Source organism: Sceloporus occidentalis, unplaced genomic scaffold (genome assembly GCF_023333645.1).
Source record: "Sceloporus occidentalis isolate IW3139 unplaced genomic scaffold, rSceOcc1.0.p SCAF_3, whole genome shotgun sequence".
NCBI lineage: Eukaryota > Metazoa > Chordata > Lepidosauria > Squamata > Phrynosomatidae > Sceloporus > Sceloporus occidentalis.
The window spans coordinates 121,784,317-121,805,515 of NW_028316983.1; the positions used below are offsets into that span (position 1 = coordinate 121,784,317).

Consider the following 21,199-nt stretch of genomic DNA (forward strand, 5'->3'; position numbering starts at 1 on the left):
CCCAACAGAAACAGTAGCTCCCAGCAGCTACCTAGCCCTTGCAGAGGTAAGATCCCCACATTCCCTCTTGTCATGCTCATGTCATCACTCCAACCCTGGTACTGCTCTTACTGATACAGCCATCCCAGAACACATCCATTGCTCTGTCTGCAAAAGCCCAATATACCAGAAAGAAAAGGGATCCAGACTGTGGGTGGGTGAGTGGAAAACAGGGTGAGAGAGACAACAGGGGAGCTCCAAAGCATGTTTAGAAGGCAAACTGTGGGTACACTCAAAACTGGATGGAGAGGAGCTTGGCAGAGAATGAGTTATGGTGAGGAGAAAGGTGGATCAGGAATTAAATTAAAGAGATGGCATTCGATTACCTGGCTCTGCTAAGAAGCTGCAAGGGAGTTTAATCTTCATCTGTCTCTTCTCAGGCTGAAGCGGAAACCCTGCAGCGTATGTTTGACAAATTCACCAATAAGATCCTGAACTTCAAGAAGGAGAACTGCCAGGAGCTTGTCCCCATCTCTGAATACAGCGGGATTGTGGCTCTCTGCAAACTCTTCTCATCCCTGACCTCTTCAGAGGAAGGGGTAGGGAGCAGACAAAGCTTGTTCCTCTGCCCTGCATTCCCTCAGGCTCCTTAGAAACTTCTAGAGAAATAGCAACCTCTTTTTCGGTCAGGCATGCTAGGTTGCCCCATGTTTTCAAAATGCAGATCTAAATATTAACATCTGACTTTCTAACTATGTCTTTCGAGCACTTACTCTTGCTATGTCTCAAACTCTGATGCTTCAGCAGCAGCAGCAGCACCACAGAATTGTACTTATGTTGACCTGTAGCCTTCCTATATATTCTAGTTTTTCAAAACTGTTAGCAACAGTGGAACACTCTCCCTTGGAGGGTGGTGGAGTCTTCCTTGGAGATCTTTAAACAGAAGCTGGTTGGCCATCTGTCGGGGATGCTATGATTGAGAGTTACTACATGGCAGAATGGGGGTTGGGCTGGATCAGGGCCGTTGGGGTCTCTTCCAATTCTATGATTCTATGACTGCCCCAGAAATATCTGTCTGGAAGACATAAACTTCTCCTTCATGCTCTGAATATATTGCCTTCTGGCTGCCTAGATACTATGTACTAAAGCTCTCACTGTCTCTTACCACTACCTATGTTGGGTGGGGCTGGTGGAAATTGTAGGCCAAAACACCTGGCAAGTCAAAGGTTCCCTGCTGTGTGTCTGTGAACCTCTGGGCAGCCCTGTTTCTCTAGTCCCAAGTATTTACCTCCCTCAGTGCTCTGAGTCCATCAGCCAGCAGGTTTCCTGTGCTTAATTTTTATGTTCTTTCCTTCCAAGCTGAATCCCACAGACAGTGAGAACTACACAACGGTGGTGGAAATGTATTTCATCTTCAGCTTGATATGGTCCCTTTGTGCAGCAGTGGATGAGGAAGGTCGGAAGAAGATAGACAGTTTCCTTCGAGAGATGGAAGGCTCCTTCCCTAACAAGGTCACTTGGATTTCCGTGCTACAGGGGGAAAAGGGTGACATGGCTGGGCCAGGCCTAGCAGCTTTGGTCTGTTGCCCCTCACAGCCCTCATCTCTCAAGTTTCTGGTCTTAAAAATAGTGACACTCTCCATTCTCCATTTGGGGCCCACCTTTACCTGCAAAAAGGCTTAAGAAAAAAGCAGTGACACCCCTGTTTGAGGCAAGTAATCAGAAGGAAGGACCTTCCCAGTCCTCTCTGGAGTGGCTTCCAGAGACTGAACCTGGGACCTTCTGTTTGCAAAACATGCTGTCTGCTACAGAGTGTTTGCAGCAACTTCCAGCCCAAATTTGAAACCCTTCCACCACCTGAGAGGCAGTGATGTAGTCTCTCAGGAAAAAAGCAAAACTGGAAAATGTTCCTGTGCTGTAACAAAAAACTGTAGAAATTTATTGTCTTGAATATTTTTAATAATGTAAAGAGAGTAACAGATAATTTCCTTGTTTTTAACAACAACAAAAAACAACCCTTGGCTAAACCTCAAAGAAAACTGTTTTCTCAAAGGTCACATATCAGAATTGTACTGATATGCCTCAGGTTTAGTTTTCTTTTGTATAGGTATAACAATAACACTTTTAGCTTCACTCACACACTTCCTACATTACTTACCAGATCACATTTTGACTTGCCTATTTGCACTTGTGACTTACTGAGAAGCAAGAGATTTTGTGAAACAGGCTTAACATTTTGTTCATTTGGTAGTCTATTCCTCTAAATCAGTGGTTCCCACCCTGTGGGTCGGGACCCCCTTGGGGGTCGAACGACCATTTCACAGGGGTCACCTAAGACCATCTGAAAACACATATTTGCATGTAGCAATGAAAATAATTGTATGGTTGGGGGTCACCACAACATGAGAAACTGTATTAAAGGGTCATGGCATTAGGAAGGTTGAGAATCACTGCTCTAAATGCTAGAGTTTGTTAATGCTTGTCTGCTTAGAAGAATAGCTAGAACTTCATATTCCATATTTAATCTATCTAATATGACTGATTGCAGTGCAGCAGCCCAGACAATTAGAGAGGTGGATATAGATATTAGACACAGAGAAGGTGTGGAAAATATTCCAGAGAAAAATGTCACCTCACATTTTTGTGAGGAAGATCCTGCATTCTTTGTTTAGCCTGGGGCACATTCTACTGTTGTGGTCCTTGTGCCAGAAGTAACTGCAAAAAGTCCATCCACCTGATAAGTTCACTTCCTTCCCTCCCAGGACACTGTCTACGAGTATTATGTTGACCCCAAGCGGAAGCAGTGGTCTTCTTTTGAAGATAAGCTCCCCAAGATGTGGCGATACCCACCCCAGTGAGTAAACCTTCTCATATTTTCCCCCATAGGCAGCAGCCTATGGCCCAGCACTCTGGTCTACGCCAATCCTGGCCAGTGAAGGAAGGGTTTACAGTGAGTGCAGCTGAATCCACAAGGCGATCATCTGTTCTCATGGGTCTTGTGTCCACAGCTTGAAAAAAAGTACAGTTAGTCCTCCTGATCCATGCATTTTTATCCATGGATTCAAGCATCCATGGCTTGAAAATATTTTTTAAAAGTATAAATTGTAAGTAGGAAACCTTGATTTTCCATTTTATATTAGAGACACCATTTTCCTTTTCCATTATATTTCATGGGACTTGAGCATCCATGGATTTTGCTGGGGGGCGGGGGGGCTGGAACCAAACCCCAGTGGATACCAAGAACCCACTGTAACTATTTTGGATGTGATTGTCAAAATCCCCTGGCCAGCACAGACACAGGCAAAAAAACAAAAAAAACAAAAAACAAAAAAACCCCAAACACACTATTATTCCAAGATCTGGTTCTCTCCAGTAGATGCAAGACAGAAAACAGAGGGCCATTAGTGCATAATTCGCTTACAGTAGTTGCTGCCGTAAGATGTGGCAATAGGTTTGGGTGGCTTGAGGAGGAGGGGGTGGTAAGGGATGGTGGATAGATGGGCTATTCATGGCTGGAAGGCAGCCATAGAAGGATGGTCAGTTTCCAGGGGGCATCTCATTGGCTGCTTTGGGATGCAATGGCTATTGGACTAGTTGGATGCTTGACTTGATTCAGGAAGGCTTTGCTTATGTTCATGTGTTAAAGAAAGTGAGCTAGAGAAGGAGGATTTCTTCTCTGTATGTGTACATTTATTTGTGGGGATGGAGGATTCACTCCCCTGGCTGATCTTTATCTCTTTTGCCTTTGTTTCTCACAGCCATGACAGTAAGCTAGCAAAAGGAAGAGGATCTCTCTGATCATCTCCTTCCTGTAGTTGCACCCCTTCCTGCCCCCATCTTGGCTCATCTGTTGCTCATATCCAATTCCTTCCTGGTACCCAGCAGCCTGACTTTGCAGTGCCACTGAGTCGTACGGCTGGTTTTGTTGCTTGAGCCTGTGGCTCAGATCCATTTCGCACCTCTTCCTCCCTAATCCGATCAGTGGCCTGAAATTACCAGAACGTGGTCCCAGGGCTGACACAGGCAGCTGGCCACCCGCGTCAAGAGCCAGGCGGAGGGACACGCCTTCATTAACGGTGGCTTCCTTCCAAACTGTCAGGTTCCAGAGGGGGTGACAGCTGCACGAATTGTCTCGTGTCGGATGTCTTCATGCATTTAGACCAATGTCGTTTGCAAAACTGACAGCCACATCTAAAAGAACCATAGTGGCACTTGGGGCTAACACCATGTATTCTCCCTGCAGGAGGTAAGTTAGTCTGGAGCTGTCCTCTTTCCTTTCATGCTGAGCAGGGGTCTCCCGCTTTTCTTCCCAGTGCTCCCTTCTATAAGATCATTGTTCCAACTGTGGATACCATGCGATACAACTACCTTGTCAACGCCCTCATATCCAACCAGAACCCAGTGTTGCTCGTCGGCCTGGTGGGCACAGGGAAGACCTCTATTGCACAAGGTGTTCTTCAGTCCCTTGACAGCACCAAGTGGGCCGTGCTGGTCATCAACATGTCCGCACAGGTAATTGGGGAAAGAAGGAGTTGATGTATCACATCTTCGGATGTTGTGAAGTTTTCTGGGAAAAGCTGGCTTCTCAGCCACATCATACTTGCAGCAAGCCAGACCCAGGTCTACAGAAGGGAAGCCTGACCCTTAACATGTCTTCTTTCACTCCTGCAGACAACCTCAAACAATGTCCAGAGCATCATTGAGAGCCGTGTAGAGAAGCGCACCAAAGGTGTCTATGTGCCCTTGGGTGGGAAGAGCATGATAACCTTCATGGATGACCTTAATATGCCTGCCAAGGATCAGTTTGGCTCCCAACCCCCACTGGAGCTGCTCCGTCTTTGGCTGGACTATGGCTTCTGGTATGACCGGTCTAAGCAGACCATCAAGTATGTCAAGGTGAGGCACGTTGGCAGGCAAGGATCTGGTTTCAGCAGAGGCCACCAGACCTTCCTCCTGTGGGATTCCAGTCATTGGGCTACAGCTCCATCCTCAGGGCAAGGTCAGCCTTACTTTCTGCCACACTCTAAAAAGACTGCTCTCTTGCTTATCATTGCTCAAGGCCAAGTGAGATGGCATGTTAGGTGTTTCAGTGCAGGAAACAACTCTTCTCCCTTGAAATAGCAACTGTGTAAGGAGAAGTAGGTTCAGGATGGGGACCCTGATGTGTGAGGAATAGAGGTTGAAACCTTTGTCCTGTAGGGATGTTAGCAGTTTTGGCAACAAGGTCTTTGGTCTGGAATTCTGCGCCACTACTCCTGCTCCTGTGGCTTTTACTGAAAAAAAAATGTCTAGACACACATTAAATACAATCATGCTGTTAACGTATCATCTAGTTAGCCTCCCCCCCCCCTCCACTTGTTTGAAAACTCAGCAACCTGTGAGAAGAGACCATTTGTGCCTGGAATAATTGTCCTCAATGCTTTCTGAGAAGCTGTGCATCTGAATTTCAAGAGCGGTTGGGTAGCAGAGGGAGCGGGGTGTCTGAGAAGCATCTTCCTGCCTCCTGGCTGGAGCACTGGCACGTGCCTCCGCAGCTATTACAGCCTCCACTTCCATTCAGGGCCCCAATTTGTATGCTGCCTGCCTCCCCTCCACCCCCTTCATGGGTCCCTCTGGACCGCTTAGTGTGCCACTACTAAAACACTTTTATGGAAAGGGAGAAAGGCGGTGTGGTAGAGGAACTGTGAGTTGGCGGGGAGGGGGAGAAATTCCTTTGGCCTGTTACAGACAGCCAAAATAAAGCTGCTTCGAGTCACAGTGGAGGTATGGTGTTTCAATGATGCATGCGTCCTAAGGGTCCAGAAGTCACACCAAAGCCACACTCCAGCCCTAAGGACTGGAGCATGGCTTTGGTGTAGCTTCTGGACTCTTAGGACGCATGCATCATTGAAACACTATATCTCCACTGTGACTCGAAGCAGCTTTATTTTGGCTGTCTGTAACAGGCCTTTATTTTCTTTTGGTTTTGATCTATGCCTGTTTGTCTTCCCCTCAGGACATGTTCCTGATGGCAGCCATGGGACCCCCTGGAGGAGGGCGCACAGTGATATCCAGCCGACTTCAGAGCCGCTTCAACCTCATCAACATGACCTTCCCCACAGTAAGGGCTGCTTAGGCATTCAGAGGGTGGGTCTGCCGGGAGGGCTCTGGGGCCAGGGGTTAATCAGGCAATCATAGCCAGAGGCACCACCGGCCCTCCCTTCCCCTCTCTTGGGGTGAGGGATGGATGGCGGAGCCAAAGGCTGCCACACAAGTGGCCCAAAGGGCTTGTCCAGATGGCCTTTTGGTTGCCAGAGCCTCTCTGTGATCAAGGGGGAGCATGGTGGCTGCAGTGTTCACCTCTGTAGACCTGACTTCCGAGCAGCCTTTGCTGTTCTGCATAATGCTGAGTGACAACAAGGCCTGGTATCCAAAATCAAAGCTGTGAGGCCGGGAGGCATTTGTGGAGGGCGAGGGAGGTGCTGTTGGCAAGGTAGCACTGGCCAGGACATTGCGGTGCCTGAGGCATGGATTTCAGACTGGTGCCTCCTCCTGCTCAGTCCTGGGAGGGCACTATCCAGCAAGACGTTCTCCCCTGTGCAGTCTTTTGAAGTAAGCAGATCTCCCTGCTGCCTTGTGCTTGTGATGAGTCAGATTGGTCCAACGATCCCTCCACAAAATCCATGGCTTGTGGCATCTGCCTCATTGTACATCAGATGTTTGATAGCAGGCCTGACTGACAACTGTAATACCAGTTCATCACATTTAGAGCATCCTTATAACAACACTCATCAGGTGTGTCCCAGCAATACTGATGGAGGCTGCCTATTTATTTATTTATTCAATATGCTGCCTTTTTCTTACATGGGATCAAAGGTGGCACACAGCATGAATGAAAACAAGATACATCTAAAAAGCATTGTGTAGTGGGTTGTGCATTGGACTATGACTCTTTAGACCAGGGTTCGAATCCCCGCACAGCCATGGAAACCCACTCGCTGACCTTGGGCAAGTCACACTCTCTCAGTCTCAGAGGAAAGCAAAGGAAACCCCCCTCTGAACAAATCCTGCCAAGAAAAACCTACGATAGGGTCATCATAAGTCAGAAACGATACAACAGCAACAACATCCTTAAAAAGCTCCTAATGATAATTAACTTGAAAAATTAAAGAAACTACAAGTGAGCCAGTTGTGTTGGACTATGACTTTGAAGATGAGGATTCGATTCCCAGTTGGCAATGAAAACAATGGTTGACCTTGGACAAATCACATGCTGTCAGCCTTAGGGAAAAGCAATGACAAAACTCTTTTGAACAAATCTTGCAAAAAACCCCACATCCCATGATAACCTTAGGGGAAGACTTAGGGCTGCCGTAAACTGGAAAGACACACAACAACAACAAACCACAGTAAAGCATCAGGCCTATAAAGCAATGTTGCCTCATTTTAAAACATGACAATAACAATAAAAATGCAACACACCTCCCATTAGTAGACCTTTCTGTGTGCCTATTCAATTCTGAGGCAGAAGAGTGACTTCAGCCCCAAAATCAGATGCAACATCAGCAAGATAAGAGTGGTAACCCTGGACAAGTATTTTTGCTCCTGGAAGACTCCAACAGTGGTATTATTGCTCAGTTTCCCCAAGTCGTCTCTTGAAACTGGAAGCTTCCTGTTACTTGGAATTTTCTCTTTTTTTGGTCTGCTTTCCCACATTTTGTGGGGTGGTACAGCCTGTGGTGGCTTATGGAGATGGAAAATGGACCCATGGACTGCCGGGTTTGCCTAGCCTTGCCAATAAGGCAAGGGCTTTTCAATGATGGGATACACTTCTAGCTGGGTTCCAGCATTTTTAATTTTTGTTTTGGGTAAGAGAGTTTTTAGATTTCATTTAAAAATTACTCAAATGTCTTAATGAATAATACCAAGGTATCCTCCTTCTGGGCTCCAGCTGTTTCACTACTTACAGCAGAGCATCTGGGCTCTTGTGTCTCCCAGCATGACTGTGGGGCACCTAGCCAGCCTGTGGCCCACTATTATGGATGGAAGTCACTAACTTCTGTGGCAGGGATCCCAACTTCCTGTTGAGGTTGACACTTTCCACAGGCACCAGTTCTATAGCACAGCTTTCCCTCAGCTGAGAAAGGCCAGAAGGGTCCCAATGACAGGTCACATCCAGAAGGGGATCAGTGACCACCATTTCTTCACTTCCATCCCTGGGTTTGTGCGTGTATGGGCGAGTTGGTCCCTCTTGCATGCCTTTGCTACCACCATCACCCCCACACTATAATTTTCCCCTCCCTGAATAGGATTCCCAAATCCGGCGCATCTTTGGCACCATGATAAACCAGAAGTTGCAGAACTTCGATGAGGCAGTGAAGCCCATTGGAAACGTCATAACCGAGGCCACGATGGAGCTCTACAACAGTGTTGTCCAGAAGTTCCTGCCTACCCCGGCCAAGATCCACTACCTCTTCAACCTGCGCGACATTTCCAAGGTAGAAGGCCTGTAGCCAGAGGGGTTTGCCTCTAGGGAGGACTCTGCCCTCCAAGTCAGGGAGAGCATGTGAGTGGGTGCAGGGCAGGGGCAGAGGGCCGCAGCGGAGGGTTCCCTTCTCAGGGATTGCACACCCACAGGGCTCTCTGCCCTCCTTTCTGCTTGGGCCAAGGGGACGGGAGGCAGCAGGTGTGCTTTGCTTGATGTAACTCAGTACACATGGAAGGGGGCAGCTCACCCACACGTTCCAGACTCATTCTGCCTCAGGCAAGGAAGCAAGTCCTTGTTAGCTCTTCGCAGCCGAGGGTTAGGGAAGCTTTCCACTTTCCCCTCTGCGTCTCCCTGACATCTTCATTCTTTATGCATATATATGTGTGTATATGTTTTTTTGTCTGAATGCTGTGGCTTTCTGAGAATGAAAAACTGCTTTTCTTTCTTCTTCTATTTTCATGCCTTCTGGAACTGTGGTGAGATTGTTCTTGCAAAATCATTGGTGATCACACAAACATTCCCAGTTGGACAACTCTGACATCTGGGTTGCTGAGCAGCCATGAGACAAGGGTTAATGTTACATTTTTTGTGTTTTGGTTTAAATAATGCTCCTTCATGCAAGACTAAGGGCTGGGAGCATTAGGAATCCAGGCGAGCACATTTCCTTCCCACCTGTGCTGCAGAGCTCACATCAAAGGGGTTCAGAAAGTTAGGAGAGAGTTTGAAGATATCAAACGCCACTGAACGTTTGTCCCGGCCCAAGCCCTGGAGTTGTGCTCAAACACATCAAGTGCCAGCAGGTTGCATGTGAACTAGGCGAGTTGTGCTGCCAGCCCCAGAGTTCCCACACAGTTGAAAGAGCAGCCAACTAGAAGGCAGAGGAAATGGTGAAGGCTTCTTATTCTTGGGCCACCAGCCATGATGGCTGGGACTTTTTGGAAGCTGTAGTCCAAAAGAGTCCTGCTCCCAAACTCTGGTTTTGACAAACAGCCCAGGGCTGCTTCAGAATAGCCTTTCTAGCATAGATGTTGCCTGACTCCTGTGATAGCAAAGAAATTCCAAATTGGGATGTAAGCTCTAGGTCCAGCCTCCTTTAAGAGTCTCCAACCTCCCTCCACTTCCAGGCAGTAGTCAAAAATATGAATGACAATGGCCTTCCTTGTGATGAAAGGGTGGATAGGTACAGGAACCGGCACCACCTGTCTCTAATGCTCGTGTCATGGGAGTCATGGGTGTGATAGGCCTTGGTGGCGATCTGTTGACTTGTCTGGTTCTGTTTCTCCCCTTGCTCAGGTGTTTCAAGGCATGCTGCGGGCCCACAAGGACTTCCACGATACCAAAGCCAGCCTCACACGTCTCTGGATTCATGAGTGCTTCAGGTAGAGATGTCCTGAAGGCTTCTTCCTGCTGTTTCTGGTAGATGGGCCTTGGAGAAGCATTGGGGTAGTGGAGCAAGGGATGGGTGCCTTCTGAAGCATCTGGGTCAAGAAATAATATAACATAGGAGCCCCCTCTGAATGCTGTTCCTTGCAGTAGTTGTGTAGCCCTGGGCACCATGATTCCTTGGGGGCCTCCTTTTGTACAGTGTCATCGTTCTTGGAAAGGGGGCTCTCAAAAGCCAGTAGAAACCACAAATAAGAGTCCTGGGGTATTTCTGCGGTAGGAGAAGAGGCCAAAATTGATGCTCAACTAGAGCAGTTTGTAGGTGGTCATGGTTCTGGATTGCCTATAGGGAGAAAGAAGGGCTGTGGATGAGTGGATCCTGCTTTTCCTAGGAGCCTCTTCTCTGTCCTTGAGGCTATTGGCTTGCTTTCCATGGGACCAGGTGCACACAGAGGCCTCTGGCAATGTATGTATTGAAATGGGTACCTGCAAGCCCCAGAACACATGGATTCTTTCTCCTCTGCTCCAGGGTTTTCTCTGACCGTCTGGTGGATGCTGCAGACATGGAGGCCTTTGTGGTCCTCTTGAGTGAGAAGCTGGGCTCATTCTTTGACCTGACCTTTCACAACCTCTGTCCCAACAAGCGCTCCCCCATCTTTGGTTTGTACCTGCTGCTGTTTGTAGAATTTGTATCCTTTTTTCCCTACACATGGCATTCAAGACACAGTTTTTCTGCCTAACTAAGAAATATGCCCATTGTTTATCCAGGCTGATGTGGATAATTGGGATTATGATTTCAAGGAAATCAAAGTTTGGGAGCCGTAGCACCTACAGTGGGAGAAAGCCGGGTGTAGTGGTTTGAGTGCTGGATTAGGACTCCTGGAGACCAACGTTCAAATCCCTGCTCAAGCATGGAAACCATTTGGGGGAAGGCAATGGCAACCCTCCTCTGAATAAATGGCCAAGAAAAACCTAGGATGGGGTTGCATATGTTCAACTTCAAGGCACATAACAATAACAATAGCACTGACAATCCTTCATGTTTATTTCCTGCCAGGCTCTATGCAAAATTGTCCCAAACCATCTATTTCCCCCCCCCCATCCCCCCCCAAAAAACCCCAAAGTTTGCTGATCTATTCTGAACTTGCACAAAAATGCCTGGACAGATCAGCCTAAGTATAAAATATTAGGTTTGGTCATAATGGGTTGAGAAACCTTCAAAACATACCAAACACTTAGATGTTGGTTTGGCATGTAGTTGATTGATCAGGTCAAAAATATTGCTGTGTAATAATTAATTTAAGTGTTGTTAAGAATATTCCACTAGTTCCAGTTCAAGGAGAAGGGAGTTATAGGATGTTCTTGGCTCTCAGGGCTTTCTGCCTCTGGTTCTAGAGGAGTGGGTATAAAAAGCTGAATGACCGGAGCACTGGGAGGATGGAAGGAAAGCTCACTGGGGACTTGGGGTGATTGTTCTCTCCAGGGGACTTCATGCGCAATGTGTACGAAGACCTGACAGACATGGGTGTCCTGAAGGCAGAGATGGAGCGTGCATTGGGTGACTACAACCGGACGCCGGGCATGGTGCCCATGAGACTGGTGCTTTTCCGTGATGCAATTGAACACAGTGAGTGTGTAGAGTCACAGTGCTGGATGTTGCAGAATGATTTCCATCTGGGTGGGATACAATGTGGTCTGGAAATGATACGGAACATCTTTGCCTTGGGGATCCTTTCTGGAAGATACTTCCCAACACTTACAGTCAAAAGCCACTAAGCTGGTGTTTTCACAGTTTTCCCATGGCAAGACAAAAGATGGAAGGAGCAGTAGAAAAACCTGGGGGGGTTACAAAGGGAAAACGACTATTAAGCTTGAAGCTCTTCCACACTGCAGAAGTAGGCCAATTTGACACCACATCAACTGTCATGCGTCTGTCCTGTGGAATCCTGGGTTTTGTGGTTTGGTGAGGTATTCAGCCTGGTCTATCAAAGAGCTCAGGCGCCTCACCAAACTACAGATGCCAGGATTCTGTAGCACAGAGTCATGGCAGCTAAAGTGCTGTTAAACTGTTTTATTTCTACAGTATGGAAATACCCTAAGCGAATGAGGCTAGAGCTTGAAAGCATTACTTACGGTGGGCTACAACTTGCAATACAACTCATCCAGCACAGCTACTGGCCATGCTGTCTGGGCGACTTGGGACTTTATCAAGCTGTGGTTATTGTACAGAAAAACCATTGTCTGGGGCACACAACTTGGTACCCCATTCTGCTTCCATTGTGCCTACCTAGTGCTTTTTTCCCCTGCAGTAACCCGTATTGTCCGGGTGATCAGTCAGCCACGAGGGAACATGCTGCTGGTGGGCATTGGAGGCAGTGGGCGCCAGAGCCTGGCACGCTTGGCCTCATCCATCTGCGAATACTACACCTTCCAGATCGAGGTCTCCAGGCAATATCGGAAACAAGAATTCAGGGAAGGTAAGGATGTGCTCTTGTTTAAACTCTAGGACCCAAGTTGTAAACCCACTCCTATGTGGCTTCTCCTTTGAGTGGCCCTTACTGTCTCTTCTTTGTCACAGATGTCAAGAAGCTCTACCGTCAGACAGGAGTAGACCTGAAGCCCACTACCTTCCTCTTTGTGGACACCCAGATTGCAGATGAGTGCTTCCTGGAGGACATCAACAACATCCTCAGCTCTGGGGAGGTGCCCAACCTCTACAAGCCAGATGAATTTGAGGAGGTGTGTGTGTGTGTTTTGTGTCTCTGGAATGACCAAGTAGGTGGGGGAGCAGTCGGAGTCATATATCCCCACTTCATACCATCTCCTTCCTGGACTTTGCCTCCTCCTTTCAGTGATTTCAAATGGTGCCTCTATGTCCAAGACATTTTGAATTTTTTTTATTTGCCTACAGCCATCTTGGATGGGAGAATTCTGGGAGTTGTGTTCTGGAAATGTACTTCTCCAAGTTCTGTGCAGAGAGTGCATAATTTGTCAACCCAGAAGTACTGCAGTAAAAACATGCTAGAGGGCCACACTTGGTTCCAAAAAGATATGCCTCGGCCCAGACCCAAAGATGTAGGGAAAAAACCCTGTTATACCTTTGGATCTTCGACTCGGTCCAAGGCTGCCTATGCTGGCCTTGGGAATCTGTGGCCCAGCCCTGGAGGCTCTTTTCCACATCAGTACTGAACTCTGGGAAACATGAAAAAGTGGATGAGTTGCACACTCTGGGGATGTGCAGAGTTCTTGAAGCTCTTTAGTGATAGTAGCCATCCCCACTGCACACCAAGGCTTAAGGAGTAAAGTTTCTAGGCAAGTATGAGCCTCCCCTTCCCTCTTGCCCTGGTATTTCCCTCTCACTTGTAAAAAATTAGACAAAGCTGCCTTATCTTGAATCAGATTCATGGTCAGTCTAGCCCAGTCCAGGCTTCCTCCCATTGGCATCACAAAGCCTCTCGCAAAAAGAGGATTTTCCTTCCTTACTTACTGAAGATCTGGAGATACCAAGGTTTGAGCCTGGAACCTTGTGGATGCACAGTAGCTGTTCCTTCTGGGGGTTGTAGCTGAACATCTGGAGGACCACACAGTGTTCGCCTCTAGGTGAAACCGTGGGGATCTTTGCCACTATCGAGTGAGTGCTGGCTCTTCCCACTGCTTTGCTTGTGGCCCATGAAATGTTTGTGAGTTCCCCCATGGGGAGATGGGGAGCACTTCCAAAGTTGGGGTTGTCCCTTCATTGCCTCTAGCCATCCTTAAGTTCTGCCTCGCCGTTGTTTCTCTGCGGAGCATTCAAGCCCAATCTAGCCTCTTTCTCACAAATGCTCTTTTTCTTACCAGATCCAAAACAACATCATTGATGCGGCTCGAAAAGAGGGCATCCAGGAAAGCCAAGACAGTCTCTTTGCCTACCTCATTGAACGGGTGCGGAACAACCTGCATGTTGTGCTGTGCCTGAGCCCCGTGGGTGATCCTTTCAGGTAACCCAGTTTCTGTCTAGACAGCAAGCCAGTAGGTTTTGCTTGGAGCAACAGTGACCCCTGGTGGACACGAGTAGCTTAAAGCAGGAAAGTGTTGACAAAATGGTGCTGGTCTAGTAGGAAAGAAAGAGAAAATGACCCAGTGCAAAGTGATAAGCCTAGCTGAAGTCACAAAACAAAGAATGAGAGACAGAGAGAAGGAAGGAATTAAAAGAGAATGCAGAGGTGCTGGGTGCACAACACTTCAGGGCCTCTCTCCATTCTATGGCTGTTCATGCAGTCTGATTATAAAGGTCCTTCCAGGATACCAGTTCACTCCATGTGTCTGAGGAAGTAGACCTAAGTCTATGAAAGCCTATGCTACATGTCTATTGTTCAGTTAGTCTCAAAGGTACTACAAGATCCCTTTGCATACTGATATTACAGACTAACACAGCTATGTATAAATTCCACTCCTTTGCCTTAGGAACTGGATTCGCCAGTACCCTGCCCTGGTGAACTGCACCACCATAGACTGGTTCTCTGAATGGCCCAAGGAAGCACTGCTGGAGGTGGCAGAGAAGTACTTGGAGGGCGTTGACCTGGGAAGCGTGGAGCGGGGAAGTCTAGATACGGTGAGGGGCACAGGGCATCTTTTGAATTCTCTGCTACCAAGGTTTTGCTCCTTCCTGATGCTCTTCTTCTTCCTCCTGTCTAGATGCAAAAGCGAGTGGCTAAAATCTTTGTCACCATGCACTGGTCTGTGGCCAGGTACTCGAAGAAGATGATGCTGGAACTTCGGCGCCATAATTATGTCACCCCTACCAACTACCTGGAGCTAGTCTCTGGCTACAAGAAGTATGTGCCTCTCTCTTTTGATATCTTCAGGGAAGTGGCCAGGCAGAATGTTTTAGAACTATGCCAGGGGGAGCTTGCTGACTGAAAAATAGCTCCAGACATGGACATGGTACTGACACTTCTTTGATAGAACCTATTTCCTAGGAGAGAGAGAGACGGGAAATGTGGCCCTGCTGATACTATCTCATCCCTCAGTACCATCAGATGTAGTGACATATCAGACTGTCTCTGAGTGGGAGGCTCAGAGATACTGTGTTTCCACTTCTGCTGTGAGATTGGGTTGAGAAAGTGGATTTAGGGGGATTTTTGCTTGACTCTCCAGTCTTTCGTCTGCAGGGTCCTTTGAGAATCCATCTCAGCAGGTGTAGAGGTTTGAGTGTTGTGGTTTGAGCATTGGACTACAACTCTGCAGTCTAGGGTTCAATTCCCAGTTCATCCATAAAACCCACTGGGTGACAGTGGGCAAGTCACAATCTCTCAGCCTCAGAGGTTGGCAATGGCAAACCCCTTTAAACAAATCTTGTCAAGAAAACCCCATGATAGCTTCACTTTAGGGTCACCATAAGTCAAAAATGTCTTGAAGGCACACAACAACAACAACAAAGAGTTGGAAAAGGTGCAGAAAGGGCAACTAGCATTATCAAAGAGCTAGATCATCTCCCCTAGGAAAAAGATTATAAATTTGGGTTTGTTTGTTTGTTTTACTTTGAAGAAAAGATGGAAGGAACACAAGGTATATAAAATGTATATAAAATGATGCACTGTAAGAACAGAGTGTTGGATTATGTACTGATTCATCATGACTATTCTAATGTGCTTAAATAAATCTGTTGGGTTTCCCACATGAATAAATATTACATGTTACATCCAAATAAATGAATGCAAGTAAGTAATTTTAGTTATATCATATAGGAGATAAGAAGTGATTCCAAACATTGCTGTAAGTGGCATTATTTGCTGGTGGAAAACCATTTTTAGGCAGAGCACTGTCACTGATCTGGTTTGTGTAGAAATCCTTGGGGAACAGATGAGCAAGAGATGGGGAAATAGTGATCTCTGGCTCCCTTTTTATGGCCCCGATGCTCCTAGCAATCCCAAAAATATTCCAACATTTTTAAAAATAAAAAATAAAAATGTGTGCTGATCTTCAGGCATTTTTTCATCCCAAACTGGTCAAAACAACTAAAAAACAACAACATTTTGAGCAATTTATTTCTCCCACTCATAAGAGCATGCCTAAACCCCTCAAAGCCCAGAAATAATCAGCCAAAGATTGCCCAAAAAAACAGTCAAAAGTGACATGACAAAGCCCAACAGCGAGGCCCATGGGGGGAAGCACAGGGCACGAATTGGCTCCGGCCTCCTCTACAGTTGCCACCCCTTGGTTACACTCATCTCCTGTTCATTGCTTTTCCCAAGGCATCTCTAGGAACATAAAGTTGGACTCAATAAGGGCTTCAGTCTTATCTGGCTTCAGAGCTCCTCTTCTTTCTAAGAGGTTTGTGTGAAATGTTCCTGGAGAAACAGGCCTTCCTCTTCTTCCCTCTGTGCAGGCTCCTAGCAGAGAAGCGGAAAGAGCTCTCAGACCAAGCCAACAAGCTCTCCAATGGTCTCTTCAAAATCGACGAGACTCGTGAGAAAGTGGAGGTGATGACGCTGGAGCTGGAGGAGGCTCGGAAGAAGGTTGCAGAATTTCAGAAGCAGTGTGAGGAATATCTGGTCATCATTGTCCAGCAGAAGCGAGAAGCTGATGAGCAGCAGAAGGTGAGCGGCTGAGGCTGGGTTCCCTGTTTGTAGTTGTGCTAGTGGTAGGCTTGTGGTCCTCACAATGCTCCTCTTTTCCGTCTCCCCACAGACAGTGACTGCAAACAGTGAGAAGATTGCTGCCGAGGAGATCAAGTGCAAATTATTGGCTGACAATGCTCAGAAGGACTTGGAGGAGGCCCTACCTGCTCTGGAAGAGGCCATGAAGGTAGACGGGTGTGGAGAGCTGCCACAGAGCAGCTCTGGAGAACATGGAGATTGGAAAAGCTACTTTTTTAGACTATAGCTCCTAGAATGCCCTCGCCAGCAATGTCCAAAAAAGAAGAAAAAGAAAAGGAATTTCTCAACATCACCCCATAGGTCTTTTTTTTTTCTTTTTGAATGCTGGAACTGCATTTTATTAAATATCTAACAGGACTTACAGCACTTTTTAAAAAATCTCTTTCAAAAATGTATTAGTTCCATAAATCCACTATCAAAACAGAGAAGTCCAAAGGGCTATGATTTATCTGTCTGGTTATCCTAGGCCAGCTGCACCCTCCACTTGATCCTGACAGATGCCTCATACCCCTCCTTGTCACTTCACAGTTCCTACTGGCTGGGTGGGTTTGGTGGTTTTTGGTTTTGGCAAGGTTGGTCACCAAGGTCAAGGACTTTCTTCCAGTGTTCATGCTTTGTCTCATCCAACTGCTGGGGACAGTCTTTCCTAACGGGTCCTGTGTCTTTCCATCTGCCCAGGCCTTGGAATCACTGAACAAAAAGGACTTGACTGAGATCAAGTCATACGGCCGCCCTCCCACCTTGGTGGAGACTGTTATGCAAGCTGTCATGATCTTGCGAGGGAATGAACCCACGTGGGCAGAAGCCAAGAAGCAGCTGGGTAACTACATTTAGTTTCTTGTTATATGTCTCGCAGTCAACTCTGATTTATGGCACGCCTGGAATATGGATTTCTTGGTGGAAGAATGAAAGGAGACATAGTCCCATGTGCAGTGCAATGGTCAATTTAAAAAAAAGCCCTATGTGTTTTGGCCTTGTCATCAATTGGCCTTTTTTCAGGGGCTATTCTAGAGAAATTTTAAGTAAATAAGCAAGTGGATTTCTTGGGAAGATTTTTTCAGAGGGGGTTTGCCATTGCCATCCTCTGAGGCTGAGAGAGTGTGACTTGCCCAAGGTCAGCCAGTGGGTTTCCACGGCTGAGCGGGGATTTGAACCCTGGTCTCCCAGTGTCCTAGGCCAACACCAAAACTGCTACACCATGCTGGCTCATATTTATTTCTATCCTGTATTTTTCAAGGCCTGGAACTCAAGGCATATTGTGAAAGTTAAATACTGATAAATGTTCACATCACACTAAAGTTAAAATAGAATTAAACTATCAGTAGAATTGAAAGCAATTGAAAAAAAAAAACAATACAGACAATCTGGCACATTATTAAAGTGTCCTTTCTCATGTGCAGTCAGTTCTCAAAGGCCCCTTGAATTTTTTTTAAAGGCTTCACCTGCCTCTAGAAGGATAGGAGGCAAGTGTCATTAAGATGTAAATGGACCCCTGAACCAGATGATACACTTTTAACATGTCTTCAGTATTTCTTTAACGATGAAGAATGTTGAAGGCCCTGATCTGACTCATAGTTTATATCACGTGTATGTGCCTTCAAGTCGCCTGCCAATACAACAAATTGAAACACAGTACCACTAAAAAAATCCTATTAGTAAAAAAGTTTAATAAAACCCCAAACAACTATACTATTAAAAACACAAACTTTAAAACACTTTAAAACACATTTGCAATGTAATAAAAAAACAAAAACAAAAGCCACAAGAAATTAGTGGCTAAAGGCTTGCCTAAATAAAAGGGTCTCTGTATGCTGGCTGAAAGAGAGCAGGGGGAGGAGGCAACTAAACATTTGTGAGATGTATGTAGAAAGATCTTGTAGCACCTTTGAGACTAACTGAAAGAAAGAAGTTGGCAGTATGTGCTTTCGTAACTGAAGTCTATTTCCTCTGATGCATTTGTGAAAGGGCATTCCACATCCTGGGAGCAGCCACCAGGAAGGCTCTCTCTTGTGTCCTTTCCAGACATGCCTGTAATAGCAGGAGGACTGAGAGAAAGCCCTCTAAAACTTGAGCATCTTGCCTACAGTGAGGGAAGAGTAGTGGGGAGATGACACTCACCTGTGTCACTGTACCAGTGAAATTCCTTACCCCACTAAAGCTATTTCCCCCAGAAAGGAAGCTACCAGCTAGATTGGAGGGAAATTGCCTTTCAGTCTCATATGGAGACATTTTGGAGTCAATTGACTGGCTAATCTAGAATCATAAAATCATAGAGTTGGAAGAGACCACAAGGGCCATCCAGTCCAACCCCCTGCCATGCAGGAAATCATAATCAAAGCATCCCCAACAGATGGCCATCCAGCCTCTGCTTAAAGATCTCCAAGGAGGGAGACTCCACTACACTCCGGGGAAGGAGTTTGTTCCACTGTCGAACAGCTCTTACTGTCAGGAAGTCCCTCCTAATGTTGAGGTGGAATCTCTTTTCCTGCAGCTTGCATCCATTGCTCCGGGTCCTAGTCTCTGGAGCAGCAGAAAACAAGCTTGCTCCCTCCTCAATATGACATCCCTTTAAATATTTAAACAAGGCTATTATATCACCTCTTAACCTTCTTTTCTCCAGGCTAAACATATCCAGCTCCCTAAGTCGTTCATCATAGGACATGGTTTCAAGACCCTTCACCATTTTAGTCGCCCTCCTTTGGACACGCTCCAGTTTCTCAATGTCCTTTTTGAATTGTGGCGCCCAGAACTGGACACAATATTCCAGGTGGGGCCTGACCAGAGCAGAATATAGTGGCACTATTACTTCCCTTGATCTAGACACTATACTTCTATTGATGCAGGCTAAAATCGCATTGGCCTTGTTAGCTGCCGCATCGCACTGTTGACTCATGTTCAACTTGTGGTCTACTTGGACTCCTAGATCCCTTTCACATGTTGTCTCCTTAAGCCAGGTGTCCCCCATCCTGTATCTGTGCATTTCATTTTTCCTCCCTAAGTGCAGTACCATACATTTCTCCCTACTGAAGTTCATTTTGTTAGCCTGGCTTTCTAGTCTATTCAGGTCATTTTGAATGTTGATCCTGTCCTCTGGAGTATTAGCTATTCCTTCTAATTTGGTGTCATCTGCAAATTTGATAAGTATTCCCCCAATTTTTCCCTCCAAGTCATTGATAAAGATGTTCAACAGTACTGGACCCAGGACAGAGCCCTGTGGGACCCCACACTCCAGGATGAAAAGGAGCCATTGTTGAGCACCCTTTGGGTTCAGCCAGTCAACCAATTACAAATCCATGTAACAGTTGCCTTGTCTAGCCCACATTTTACAAGCTTGTTTGCAAGAATGTCATGGGGAACTTTGTCAAAGGCCTTACTGAAATCAAGATATATTATATCCACAGCATTCCCTTCATCTAACAAGCTGGTAACTTTATCAAAGAGTGAGATAAGATTTGTCTGGCATGACTTCTTTCTCTGAAACCCGTGTTGACTTTTTGTGATCATGGCATTGCTTTCTAGATGTTCACAGACTCTCTTTTTAATGATCTGGGAGGAAAGGATGCTGGATAAGAAGAAACCTGGTTCCGATTAGGTCCAACCAGATTGTTTTTGCTCTGTATGGTTTCTCTGACCACAGCCTTGCTATTCCAGGTGAGCCTAACTTCATTAAGCAACTAGTCTACTTCGACAAGGATAACATTTCTGATAAAGTGCTCAAGAAGATCAGTGCTTACTGCTCACAGCCGGACTTCCAGCCGGACATCATCGGACGAGTCTCGGTGGCCGCCAAGTCCCTCTGTATGTGGGTGCGAGCTATGGAGGTGAGCCAAGAGCCCCAATTTGGGAGAAAAGATTTCCATGACAGGGAATATGGCACCAAGAGGAGGAGGAGCTGAGCATTCTGGGCTGATGGGGGGTGGTCAAGACATGGGAGACCATTTTGCTTCCCCCTTTGCAAATTTCACTTCATTTTTTTGTCTTCTCTTCCTTCTAGATGTATGGTCGTATTTACCGAGTGGTAGAGCCCAAGCGTATTCGGATGAATGCTGCCCTGGCCCAGCTGGCAGAGAAGCAGGCTGCCCAGGCCGAGGCCCAAGAGAGGCTCCGGGAGGTCAGTCATTTGGGAGAATGATATAGGAGTATGAATTGGTAGAGGTCTTTTGGACATCCTTCCCCATTAGAGACTTCAGGGTGGGGGTCTCACTCTTCAGAATTCTTCTCTGCCCTCATCCCTGCTCAGGTGGCTGAAAAACTGGAGATGCTCAAGAGAGAGTATGAGGAGAAGCTGGCACAGAAAGAGGAGCTACGCAGGAAGTCAGAAGAGATGGAGATCAAGCTGGATCGGGCGGACAAACTGGTGTCGGGCCTGGCTGGAGAGAAGATCCGGTGGGAAGAAACCCTCAAGGTAGGGTCTAATCCTCAACCCTGCATCTCTCCCCCTCCTCTTCTACTGTGCTCAACAAAGTCAGGTGTGGAATGTACAGGCTATCCTTTCACCAGAACTTGGCAAAATTAGTTTTTTGGACTGCAGCTCCCAGAATAAGCTGGCTGGGGAATTCTAGGAGCTGCAACCCAGAAATGCAATCTTTATGAGCTATATTCAGCACCACATGATAAGTGTTTCTTAGAATGTGAGTCTGCTTTTGGCTGGCACAGTCTGACAATCGAGGATGAGGGAAGACTTGAACTGTTTTCACTTGTTGGAAGGGTGAAGGACACTGTGCCCAGAGAA

General features: G+C 46.6%; 1 protein-coding gene across 5 annotated transcripts in view; it reads left to right on the forward strand.

The window, feature by feature from the left end:
* LOC149316677 (dynein axonemal heavy chain 2-like) overlaps nt 1–21,199 on the forward strand; it is a 122,985-nt gene that overhangs the window by 81,366 nt on the left and 20,420 nt on the right. For 4 of the 5 annotated variants that reach the window (XM_089516014.1, XM_089516012.1, XM_089516016.1 and 1 more), the window contains exons 46-66: nt 420–578; nt 1,339–1,491; nt 2,742–2,833; nt 4,293–4,491; nt 4,651–4,875; nt 5,975–6,079; nt 8,268–8,456; nt 9,740–9,825; nt 10,359–10,489; nt 11,313–11,456; nt 12,139–12,306; nt 12,408–12,568; nt 13,667–13,806; nt 14,273–14,420; nt 14,504–14,643; nt 16,197–16,407; nt 16,499–16,615; nt 17,146–17,287; nt 20,119–20,288; nt 20,462–20,578; nt 20,708–20,872. In XM_089516014.1, the coding sequence (XP_089372140.1) occupies nt 420–578; nt 1,339–1,491; nt 2,742–2,833; nt 4,293–4,491; nt 4,651–4,875; nt 5,975–6,079; nt 8,268–8,456; nt 9,740–9,825; nt 10,359–10,489; nt 11,313–11,456; nt 12,139–12,306; nt 12,408–12,568; nt 13,667–13,806; nt 14,273–14,420; nt 14,504–14,643; nt 16,197–16,407; nt 16,499–16,615; nt 17,146–17,287; nt 20,119–20,288; nt 20,462–20,578; nt 20,708–20,872 (3,162 nt within the window). The remainder of the gene's footprint in view (nt 1–419; nt 579–1,338; nt 1,492–2,741; nt 2,834–4,292; nt 4,492–4,650; nt 4,876–5,974; nt 6,080–8,267; nt 8,457–9,739; nt 9,826–10,358; nt 10,490–11,312; nt 11,457–12,138; nt 12,307–12,407; nt 12,569–13,666; nt 13,807–14,272; nt 14,421–14,503; nt 14,644–16,196; nt 16,408–16,498; nt 16,616–17,145; nt 17,288–20,118; nt 20,289–20,461; nt 20,579–20,707; nt 20,873–21,199) is intronic. The other variant, XM_089516015.1, reaches the window with a different exon arrangement.